The sequence below is a fragment of the Anopheles merus genome, chromosome 3R, assembly GCF_017562075.2.
Source record: "Anopheles merus strain MAF chromosome 3R, AmerM5.1, whole genome shotgun sequence".
Classification (NCBI taxonomy): domain Eukaryota; kingdom Metazoa; phylum Arthropoda; class Insecta; order Diptera; family Culicidae; genus Anopheles; species Anopheles merus.
Genome location: NC_054084.1, coordinates 21,406,079 through 21,418,242, shown reverse-complemented (window position 1 = coordinate 21,418,242; position 12,164 = coordinate 21,406,079). Strand labels below are relative to the sequence as shown.

At 47.1% G+C, this 12,164-nt stretch overlaps 2 protein-coding genes across 9 annotated transcripts in view; one reads left to right on the top strand and one right to left on the bottom strand.

The window, feature by feature from the left end:
* Window positions 1-12,164, bottom strand: part of LOC121595480 (zinc finger protein chinmo) — a 47,262-nt gene that overhangs the window by 32,084 nt on the left and 3,014 nt on the right. The gene's annotated exons all lie outside the window — the stretch shown is intronic.
* Window positions 1-12,164, top strand: part of LOC121595479 — a 61,966-nt gene that overhangs the window by 46,897 nt on the left and 2,905 nt on the right. For 5 of the 7 annotated variants that reach the window (XM_041919498.1, XM_041919497.1, XM_041919500.1 and 2 more), the window contains 2 exons: window positions 4,295-4,510; window positions 5,231-11,342. In XM_041919498.1, the coding sequence (XP_041775432.1) occupies window positions 6,089-11,299 (5,211 nt within the window). In that variant the 5' untranslated portion in view covers window positions 4,295-4,510; window positions 5,231-6,088 and the 3' untranslated portion in view covers window positions 11,300-11,342. Of the gene's footprint in view, window positions 1-4,294; window positions 4,511-4,653; window positions 5,191-5,230; window positions 11,343-12,164 lie in introns of those variants that run through there. The other 2 variants (XR_006005177.1, XR_006005176.1) reach the window with 2 other exon arrangements.

The following is a 12,164-nucleotide window of genomic DNA, read 5'->3' as shown; positions in this document are numbered from 1 at the left end:
GGCTTTAAAATAGTATACATTGCGATAGTTCTATTAGGCTATCATAAATGTTCTTCTCGCTGTAGAGCCTTATAAATGTTGCAACAGTTATCAATTGCTTAGATATTATATTCCATTTGTCCTTTAGTATCAATTCAATTCTGTTTTAATGTTATTTTCAAAGTAGTTGTGGACTTGTACATAGAATTTCAATCGTATATTGAAATATCCCATTCTGGACTTGAACCTACGATGCTTCAGGTCTTTCACACCACACCATTAAACCCACACAGCGCAATCATTCTGCATACTGAGTACTTTAACTAAAGCTTTACTCGCCGTCTTTAAAGTTTAAATTTAACTGCCCGGAACCTAAAGTCCTGAAGCCAACCAACCATCCAGTGAATTCAAAACGGTGCGCCACACACTACAATTTGGTGAATTTTCCCGCTGGAAAGGGTTGATATTGGGTGGAAGAACTCAAAGTAAATAAAGCATGCTAGAGCGTGGTGGCGAAACGAGAATATATTGAGCCTCGCAGCGGCGTACGGGCAAAATGATATTCGATAAATTTCCACATCAAAGCAAATATCACCCATTGCGTGTGACGCCTACGGGATGGAAGGACGGTCGTCGTTACCTCCAACCAGCAAGGCATGGTCGTTGTTTTGTGCAAGGAGCAAAAAAAAAACGAGCTACACGAACATAGTTTTTAGAGTTTTTATGTATCTCTGTTTTGTGACTGACAGAGTGTGCACCATTTTCCAGCACAGGCAAATGATCATTTCTGAAGACCCCACCCCTCCGGAGCTGATGATCATGAGAAGCGGGTGAAAATTGGCGGAAGAAAGGCTTGTTTGAGTACTGGTACCCACTCCACACTCCCCCACCGTACACTACACAAAATCGATCGCGATCCTTCTAAACCTTTTCCCGAGCAGACAAAATAAGGAAAAACCCCGCCAATTCCGCCTTCGATTACTCCACGTGCTTCCAAAATCCTGTCCCGTAACAAGCGTTGTTGGAAAACAAACAACATTTTGCTACCACGCGAAAAAGGGTTTTCTCATTTCGACGCACCACGCGCAAAGGCGGGCAGCCAAACGCGCAAATCAGACCATCAGCCAGCCAGCCAGTCAGCCTTGCCGGCCGGCAAGCGGGTTGAATGATGAAGAAAATATACGAAAAGTACCGAACAGCGATGAGGAAGATGATGATGATGATGATGCCACAACACCATTGCTCCAGCAGGACTAGCACTTCCACCTACCAGCCGCTGTACTTTAACTCAGTTTCATCTGAACGACGGCAAGCGAATTTCCCATTGGAAGCCGTAAGGGAAAATGGGTAAAACAAAATATCGCTACACCAACAAACGGCAGCATTCGACGCATCATCAACAGCAACGTGTCCTCGTTCTCTCTCTTTCTCTGCTCCAAAAACGTCCACGAAGAAGAATATATTGAGCATCTGCCGGCGGCTTCCTCTACACGAGATGGCCTTCACCCAATGTATGTGTCGTCCACGTTGCTTGTTTTTTTTATACATACAAAAAAGCATGGAAAATAGAGGGAAAAACAATACAGCAAATAAAGCATGGAAGCCTTGTTGCCTTGTCGTCCTATCGCATCGGCAGGACAGGAAAAGAGGACAGGAACGGACGAAACACAACTGGCGATGCGATAGAGAGTGAGTCTCTGGATAATATGAATTTTTGCTGACATTTTCATCTTGTTGATAAGGATATTTTGCACAGCTCCCCCCAAAACATCATTGGCCAACACAACTGCTGCTGTCGGTGGTAACAAGTGGAAATACAACATCCTCGCATGACTCACAAACACACAAGGAAGAGAAGCTCACTGTAGTCCGGGGAAAGGATGTTTTGTTTTAGCAAGCGATAGTGGCAAGTGTCTAGTAGACAACGAACCCGAGTCGAACAGTTTTACCACTGTTTGGTTGGTACAAACAGAATCTCCACATCAAAAATCGATCACCAGAAGCACGTTGAAAAATTCAACAACGAAAGCATACACTGGCAGACTGACAACAACGATGGGCCAAACGAACCAACGCCATTTGGGTGGTGGCAAACGACTGCGGAGCATTATTTATTCGCACCATTATTCAATTGCGCGGTCGCTTGCTGCAAGCATTATATATTCTTCGGTTGACACGGTTGAAAAGTGAAAGTAAGCCACCGGGACACACAAACTAACGACCCACCACACCACCACTGTCATCGCTCTTTTGCTCTCTATCTCTCTCTTTCTCTCTTATACTCTAATTTCCATCCAACTATCACCAACTGAGGCTTATTTTCCCGGCCATTGTTTCACTCCATTCCCTCCTCCGCAGGACCACCAATCCGCATCTGCGTTATCATCATGATTGGCCACACCTTGCCACCCTCTTCCCGCTTCCCCCTTCGTGAGTGGGGAAAACCACAAGGACATGATTGACGGGGTAGAGGTACCAAACACGGCCATGTCATTAGCAGCAGCAGCAGCAGCACCAGCGGCAAAAGGAAAGCTTTCCAGCCCCAAGCAACCAACTATCGTGCCGACCGCATATGCACACGCACACACACACATACACGCATACCATAGCTCATTGCTCCGGTTGAACGAAATTTTCCGCCATGGCCGCCGTAGTTGGTGCAGGGAAGAGAAGAAGATTGTATTTCCACAACCTTTCGATACACTGTTGCCATTTTCCCGTGGAGCATCAACACACACACACACACTCACCGTGGGGTTCCTCTTCAATCAAGCGCACCAATTCATGGTTGGCGTGTACGTAGCAGCAGCAGCAGCGCAAACGGAAAATGCGTAACGCAGCAGCAGCAGCAGCGTGTGAAGGGAGCGAGCGAGAGAGAGAAAGGATTGTCATGTGTTTTCCGCGCCCCATTGGGGAAGAGTACAGGGGGGGGGGGGGGGAGGGACCAAATTTCAATATCTGATCCTGGTGTGGATGGGTGGGGTTGCTCCACCAGCGAGAGAGGGAAAGAGAGGCACTTCAAAGCGGTAACGTGAAAGTGACATAAAGACGGACGAGGAGGCGCCCGCGAAACTGACGCGAACATGCGGAGGAAAAGGAGACCGGGGAAAGCCTGGCAGCTTCACCGGGCGCGCACACACAGCGGGAGTGAAATTGTTTGTTATTTTTCCCATCACTACCCTCCCTCAGCGACCGTCAGTCGTCCCACAACGCCTCCCCATCGATGGTGAGACGAGCGAGAGCGATCAACAATCCTTTCCGCATCGAGAGGACGTGGAAGGAGGAGGGTTGAAGAGTTCGGTGAAGATGAAAAATAATTATACCGAGTGAAGAGTGGCATTGGGATGAACTGGGGAATGGGGGGAGAAGGTGGGGTTGCTGTGTCCTGGCAGGAGCACACAAGCGCCCTACCTCGTGCCTTTGAATACGATACGCATCTGGAGCACTGGGAAAGCGCGCAGTAGACGGCACCGTTTGCGACTGATAACAGGCAACCACCCCCCTCCTTGTATCCGAGGGTAAACCCATCCATCCATCCATCTATCTGCGTCTCTAGTTGCGTTTTTTAGGGCTTTCCTCCAGCACCATTGCTTCTACGGCCGATAAGAACGGAGAACACCGATAAGTCTCCGGTGCGATCCGGTGCGCGATGGATAACTTGAAGGATTTTGCCTCGGCACGGTGGTGGTGTACATGCCTCGGCCATTTATATACATAAGCAGCAGTAGGCACCAGTGCCACACGCGCACTAATAGGCCGGATGCAAGGATGACGGCAGGATGGTACCGCGCGCGTCCACCACATCCACATCGGTGCGCTTTTGCGCGAGAGCACATTTTCACACCACACCTCCACAGGACCCCCGGGGGAGGAGGAGGAGGAGGACGACAAAACGCTGCCCGCGCCGAAACACGGTTGGACAGGTTTGGAAAACTCCGGGAAATGGGTTGGAAGGGACCAGGGACGCAAGGTGGAGGTGTGCAAAACTTTCTCGTGTTTCAAAATCGTGTCGGTTTTTATCATTTCCTGCCCGCGGCGGCATCGTAACCAACGATGATGGCACAACGGTACCAACAACAACAACAACAACAACAACGGATACTGTAACACTACTCTCTTTCCAGCGCCCACACACACACACACACACTAATGCCTTTCCAACACTAGATTCGTCCTTGCCAACGCAACGCACCAACGAAAGTGAATTTCCAGGGCAAAGGATTCATTATTTACCGCCACGTCGTCGCTCCGCGCTCTACATCACGCCCTTACTATTGCGTTGTCCTTCTTTCGCCCTCTCTCTCTCTCGTTCTAGCACGCGTGTCCTGTGGAGAAATTGCTCTTCCTGTGTACGTCCACAGCCTCGCAGCCTGCTCTCTTCGCCGTAAATCTACTTTCACTCTGTGCGACCGAAACTTTCATCGCCATAGCAGCGGCAGAAGAGACTATCGCGCGCGCCACATCCAATCAGAGGAGGCTTTGGGCTCATGCTGGGCTGCTGCTGCTGCTGCTGCGGAAAGGATTCATGATGGTGGGTTTTCCTTTAGTTTTCCCTTTTTTTGCTCAGCTACTTTTCCCTTTTGTTCATAAATTTATTTTTTCTAAAATAATCCAACTGCCGGCTCCTCATCCCCGGGACCTCGCGCTCGCCCCATTACACATTGCCAACGCTAGAGAATTGTGTTGACGTGCGCACTTGTCCAAACTGCTGCTGCTGCTGCTGCTACTGTGGCGCTTTCGCTTCTTATCGGGGTGGCGCACAATTCTGCTAGCATTGGCAAAAGGTGGCATTTATATAAATTATAAGCGCTGGCGGTGGTGTGCTGGTGGAGCATAATACGAATGCCGGCGCAAATTTCACTACCAACCGGGCAGCAGGGACGCAGGCAGAGGATTTGGGGCGGCACACGAGCAGGAATAAACTTTATCCACTCCACCCCGTCCACTTTCTCGCCCGCTGCAACCAGGGAGGGAGCTAAAAGTTTTTGGGCCCATTCCCTCTCCTAGCCGAGGGAGAGCCGGCCACCGCACTGTGCTCGAAACCGTGTCAGTGTCACGAACTTGTAATTATTAAACATCTCACGCTTTTATATGCGCGAGCATAGGGAGGTGAATAGGTAGTGGAGCTTTTTTTGTATCGAGTGTAGGCGATGTAAAAGGTGTAATGTTTGGTAGTTTGATTTAGAATGGGGAAAAAGCGGGGGAGAACACATTTCCCAATGCGATCCACTGATCTGATTGTTGCGTACAGTGATTTACAGATTTCGATTAAACGATTGCCTGTGTGTGGTTTGAGATGTTTTGTACCGAAGTTTGAGTTTTGAAGTGATTCAATCGTTAATAGACAGCTCCAATGCTTGATTGACAAGGGCATCTAATCACATAAGTAGGATTTTCTCCTCGAAAGAAGTTGAAGGACATTGAAGATCATCCTGACGACACAGAAATACATTTTATAAGAGCAAAACATGGACCAAAGAGTCATTTTTCAGATACCAGGAAATTTGTCTTCTTATTTGGAGCAAAAACCACAGTAGTGGATAAGGCCTAAAGTCTTGTCTTGTTTTTATTGGACGCCACTAATTGTCTGTGTTGGAATGTAAGGATTATGAAACGGTCATTTTGAATTGTTTGCGGTTGTTTTGTCAATTGGGAATTAAAGGTTAAATGTATTTTCTGGCAGCACTGCCGATCGACAATTTCTTTGATCAAGTATGTGTGCGAATAAAGCGGCACTAGCGCATGAAACTCGATACGAGCCGGACGTGTTCTTTACTTTGTCTCCTTTGGCGATCGAAGACGACACAACAAAACACAACGTAGGGCGTAGAGGCGTCAAGGGGGAAAGGAACCAACAAACCATGTACCAGAACGCAACATTGGTGCCGTGACCAGGATGGTCTAGTATTTGCGGTTTGGTTTGACTGGTTAAAGTGAAGAGCTTTGTGTGATTTCTTTTGGCAAAAATCGCGTAACGCGTGTGAAATCTGAAAGTTCCGTATCGAGCGTTGGTGGATTTCTGAATAAGAAAAAATCGCGAAAGCGTGAGAAATCATTGTGCTAGTGGGTGTTCTTTGCGTGTGTATGCATTTTGTGTCGCGTATTAGAAATGTCGGTTAGTGAAGATTTTGCCGGTTTCTCTGACGCGTCGGGTTCGAACAATACAATGCAATACACACAAGCAGAAGATCTGGATATGATTATCCTAAAGCGCGAGCGCGACCGAGTCGTGCAATCGTTGACAAGAATCGACACGTTTTTGGCGCAGTACAAAGAGAGTGATTTCCCAGAATTGACGCCTCGTCTCGATCTATTGAACGAGCGTTGGAGGGAGTTTCAGGCTTTGGCTCGAAATATTGGCGCAAAAGATTACAGTGAAGATAACGATGTGCTTTATGGTGAGATCGAAGACAAAGTCATGCTGTTGAAAGGAAAATTATTGGGAAAGCTGCGGGCTGGAGCGGAGATACCGAGTGTGAAACAGGAGCGCGTGTGCGATGATTATAATAGTGTTCGTTTGCCTCAGTTGACGCTTCCTCAATTTTCCGGAAAATATGACGAATGGCTCCCGTATCACGACATGTTTGTTGTTACTGTTCATGAGAACGAGAAATTGTCGCAGGTTGAAAAGATGCTTTATTTGAAGGGTTCTCTGAAAGGTGAAGCGCTGAAGGTGGTGGATACTTTGCAAGCCTGCAATTCGAATTATAACGTAGCTTGGGATGCTTTGAAAAAGCGATATTCTAACGAATATATTTTGAAAAAGCGTCATGTTAACGCGATGCTACAATGGCCACGGATGAAAGTCATGAACACGGTGGGTATTCATGGGCTTATCGATTGTTTCGAAAGGAACTTAAAAATTCTAAAGCAGTTAGGTGAAGTGACCGAACAGTGGGGATGTTTGATTATTCAGATAATCATTTCAAAGTTGGACGAAAGCACCCAACAAAAGTGGGAAAGGCACGTTGAAGAAAGTGAGCAAAAAACGGTGACGGATTTGTTAAACTTTTTGCGCACACAGACGCGCATAATGGACGCGTTTGCAGTGGATAGGCCAATGGCGGCGGGCAAATCTACAAGTGAACGTCGTGTTGCGTCTAATGTGGCTGCAGAAGCAAAGTGCGCAAAATGTGATGGATCGCACATGGTGGAAAATTGTGACTCGTTTCGGAGTTTAACGTTGCCGCATCGTCGTGAAGTGGTTGAAGCTAAGAAGCTTTGTCTTAATTGTTTGAGGCAAGGGCATTTTCAAGCCAAGTGTTGGTCACGTGCACGATGCAATATTTGCAATCGTAAACATCATTCCCTTCTACACGGTGAAAATGTAAGTGAAACGATCGGTCCGTCGGTTCGTGAAGAACTTCCATCTACCAGTGGCACGCAAAATGTGGTGGTGAACGCGTCATCGAACAGAGAGTGCACTTCTGTGTTATTATCAACGGCGATAGTGAGTGTGCGAGCGTGTGGTAACAAATGGTTGTCGGCAAGAGCATTGATCGATAGTGGGTCTCAGGTGAACCTGATGACAAAGGGCTTGGCTGCGCGGCTTAAGTTACCGCAATACGAAAGTAAAACGGCATTATCGGGAGTTGGACATTCGAAAGTGGACATAACGACGTCGGTAACGACTGTCATACGTTCCAAAAGTTGTAACTATCAAGAACGTATGCAGTTTCTAGTGTTGCCGAGAATTTCTAGCTACAGGCCGGTAACTGGAAATCAAATTAGCAGGCAGAATCTCCCGATGAATTTTGTGCTCGCGGATCCTAATTTCGATAGTGATGCGGAAGTGGATTTATTGTTGGGCTCCGAATTTTACGCGACTTTTTTGAAACCGGACAACCGTGGTAAAATTAGGCTCGAGCTACCAGCGCTCCCAACATTTATTAGCACTGTTTTTGGATGGGTTGCAACTGGGAAAGTTCCGCTGGCTTCTGAAGGCAGCAATTATGTTACTTGTGGCACGTGTACTAGGTTGGACGATTTAATTGAGCGTTTTTGGATTATTGAAGAAATACGTGAGCCGCTTCAACATAGTCAGGAAGAAAGGGATTGCGAAGCACATTTTGTGCAAACTCATCAGCGGGATAGTGAAGGGAGATATATAGTGAAGCTGCCATTTAAGTGTGACTTACAGAACCAATTGGGACCGTCCAGTGCGATAGCGAGAAAACGGTTCTTGCAGTTAGAACGACGTTTCAATCGGGACCCATGGTTGAAACAAAAGTATACGGCGGTTATCAACGACTACATCGACAAAGGGATTTTAGTCAAGGTGGCTGCGAACCCTGATTCTGAAGAAGCTCATGGTCATTATTTCTTACCGCATCATCCGGTAATCAAGGCGTCCAGTACCAGTACAAAGGTACGACCTGTATTTGATGGATCGGCCTCTACCGACGGTGGTAAGTCTCTTAATGATTTGTTAATGACTGGTCCTGTGATTCAGGAGAACTTGTTGGCGTTGTTGCTGAAATTTCGGATGAGGAGCGTGGCATTAGTGGCAGACATAAAACAGATGTATCTGCAAGTCAAGGTGCATCCCGACGACACTCGTTTTCAACGTGTATTATGGCGAGGCTCATCTGTTGAGTCCATCGAAGTCTACGAGTTGCAGCGGGTCACATTTGGACTTGCACCGTCCTCCTTTCTGGCCATTCGAGTACTGCAGCAATTGGCAATTGATGAAGGGGAAAACTTTCCCTTGGCGAGACAGGCGTTGTTAGAGGACTTCTATGTCGATGACTACATTGGTGGTGCCTCTAGCGAAGAAGAAGCAGTTAGGTTGCAAGCTGAGCTGACGCTATTGTTGAGAAAGGGCGGATTTCATCTAACTAAATGGAATTCTAACAAACCAGATGTTTTATCTAGCGTTTCAGCGGAAGACAGAGCAACATCCAACGTTAAAATGTTTGAAGTTCCAGAGGAGCCAATAAAAACTCTAGGTATCGCGTGGCTACCAGAATCGGACCAACTGTACATAGACTCGAACATTCAGATGAACAACGAAAGCTGGTCCCGTAGAAAGGTTTATTCTTTGGTAGCACGTATATACGACCCTTTGGGGCTGGTGGCTCCTGTGACATCTTGGGCCAAGATAAATATGCAATCGTTGTGGTTGGCAACTGATGACTGGGATGAAGAAATACCGGCTGTCATGCAAGAACGATGGTATGCTTTTCAATCACAACTCGGGTTGCTGAAGGAGGTTAAGTTTTCGCGCCATGCTGTTGTGCATAATCCTGTTGCTGTTCAACTACATTGCTTTTCGGATGCATCTGAAGCGGCTTATGGGGCATGCGTGTATGTTAGAACGATTGGTAGCAGCGGGGAAATGGTAGTTGAGTTGCTTGCTGCAAAGTCTCGTCCTGCGCCGTTGAAAAGAGTCAGTTTGGCCCGGTTAGAACTTTGTGGAGCATTACTGGCAGCAAGGTTGCAGAAAGTGGTACGCCAAGCGTTAAGAATTCCAGACGTGGAAACCTTTATGTGGACTGATGCGACAATCGTGTTGCATTGGATTCGAGCACCATCCCATTCTTGGGCTACGTACGTAGCGAATAGGGTATCCGAAATTCAGGAATTGACGCATGGCTACAAATGGATGCACGTGAAGGGCGTTGACAATCCTGCCGATATTGTATCGCGTGGAGCTATGCCGAACGAGCTGTTAGCATCGAAGCTGTGGTTCCATGGTCCCGGGTGGTTACAACTATCAGAGGAAGAATGGAAGAAGAATGCCAGCGGTGTGTTGGCAATTCCCGAAGAGGAGTTATTGGAACGAAGGAAGAGCTCATTGGTGGCCGCAGTAAGTAGCGAGAGCGATGATTGGTGTGATAGGTTTTCCAACTATGACAAATTACTGCGGATCACTGCGTATTGTATGAGATTTATTCGTTGTTGCCAACGAAAGCTGGATCCTAAACACAAAGGTGTTTTGTTGGTGAGCGAGCTAGCAGAGGCGAAAATTCGACTGGTGAAAAGAGAACAACGGATATACTTTGCGGCTGAGATCAAGGAGTTGTCTGCTGGACAAACGGTACGTCCCAAATCATCACTGAAGACATTAGGAGCTTTTTTGGACGGTGATGGTTTGCTCCGAGTTGGTGGCCGCTTGCATCGCGCTAAAGCCATGCAAGTTTGTAGCAGATTTCCGTTGGCGCTACCCAAGAAGTCACGATTTACTATGCTAATGGCAGAATATTATCATCGATTGGCACTTCATGGTGGGCCAACTGCAACATTGAGCGCACTCAGGAGAGAATTTTGGCCAATTCAAGGACGATCTTTGGTCAATAGTGTTTGCAGAGGCTGTCTGGTATGCTTCAGGATGAATCCCGTGTTAGTTCAACAACCACCAGGACAGCTACCCGTGTCGCGTGCTATGCCAGCTCGACCATTTTCGATCGTAGGGGTTGATTTCTGTGGACCCATTTACTTGAAGCCGGTGCATCGCCGAGCAGCAGCGGAAAAAGCATATATTTCAATCTTTGTGTGTTTTTCAGTAAAGGCTGTTCACATCGAGCTTGTGGAGTCTCTATCAACTCATGCATTTCTAGCGGCGTTTCGTCGGTTTGTGGCAAGACGGGGTTTGCCCAGCGAGGTCTATTCCGACAACGGTCTCAACTTCCAAGGAGCGAGTAAGGTGATCGATGACTTCTATACGTTGATGAACAGCGATTCGGCGGTGGAAGATATATCGAGGTATGCTGTTGGCGCTGGCGTTAAGTGGCACTTCATCCCACCCCATGCACCGAACTTTGGCGGCCTTTGGGAGGCAGCGGTAAAAGCGGCAAAACGCGTCCTACTGAAGGTTGTTGGTGATCGGCAGCTGGCGTTTGGGGAGATGTCGACGGTACTGGCACAAGTGGAAGCTCAACTCAACAGCAGACCGCTTACACCGTTGTCGGAGGATCCGGAAGAACTTGATGTATTGACGCCGGGGCATTTTCTAATCGGTGCTCCTATGAACGCTCTACCGGAGCCTGACGTGGGTGATGTACCAATCAATAGATTGAAACGGTATGAGGAATTGCGTAGAGTGGTACAGAATCATTGGGCGCGTTGGCGTAGGGAATATTTTAGCGAACTACATAACGAACATCAACGCGGCAAGGCAGTAGTAGAGCTAAAGGTAGGACAAATGGTCCTGTTGAAAGAGGATGGGAAGACTCCTCACCATTGGCCAATGGGACGGATTGCTGAGGTATTTCCTGGCCCAGATGGCGTAGTGAGAGTCGTTAGTATCAGGACTAGGAATGGCTTGTATAAGAGGCCAGCGAATAGGATTAGTCTTCTTCCGTTTGAGAGAGTGAATTAGATATCATAAAGGCATTTTGTGAAGTAACGGCAAGAAGTAAATTTGGTAATTTAGGTGGCCGCTATGTTGGAATGTAAGGATTATGAAACGGTCATTTTGAATTGTTTGCGGTTGTTTTGTCAATTGGGAATTAAAGGTTAAATGTATTTTCTGGCAGCACTGCCGATCGACAATTTCTTTGATCAAGTATGTGTGCGAATAAAGCGGCACTAGCGCATGAAACTCGATACGAGCCGGACGTGTTCTTTACTTTGTCTCCTTTGGCGATCGAAGACGACACAACAAAACACAACGTAGGGCGTAGAGGCGTCAAGGGGGAAAGGAACCAACAAACCATGTACCAGAACGCAACAGTCTGAGTTTGTGTCTGAGCTTGTGAGCTTGATACTAAGTTTGGAGCTTGTGTATCAATGACTTAGGCGGTCCTGTGGTACAGTCGACAACTTGACCGATTCAATAATATGCCCGTTATGGGTTCAAGCCTCATATGGACCATCCTCCCCGTAGCAAGGACTGACTATATCCGACTACATGCGTGGTACTGAATAAGCCTTTAAAGCCTTATAAGCCGGCTTGTCTGCGTAGGACGTTACGCCAAATAGAAGTATCATTGACTTGATCGGTTCTCTAATGGCTCCAATTCTTATTATTTAGTGCATTTTTTCCCACTTTCACACCGTTTAAAATTGCAATTCCTGAAATTCTACCAAACAATCTCAAACTCAGCTTTAATCCAATTCATTGGATCTAAAACCCTTAATCCTGCGGCTTTAATCCAAAAACATGTAGGAAACAACTCAAAACGCGTTTGGCAAAGATTCTGCCGAGCTCAGCACAACGAAACAAAATTATCCACTTAACTAGC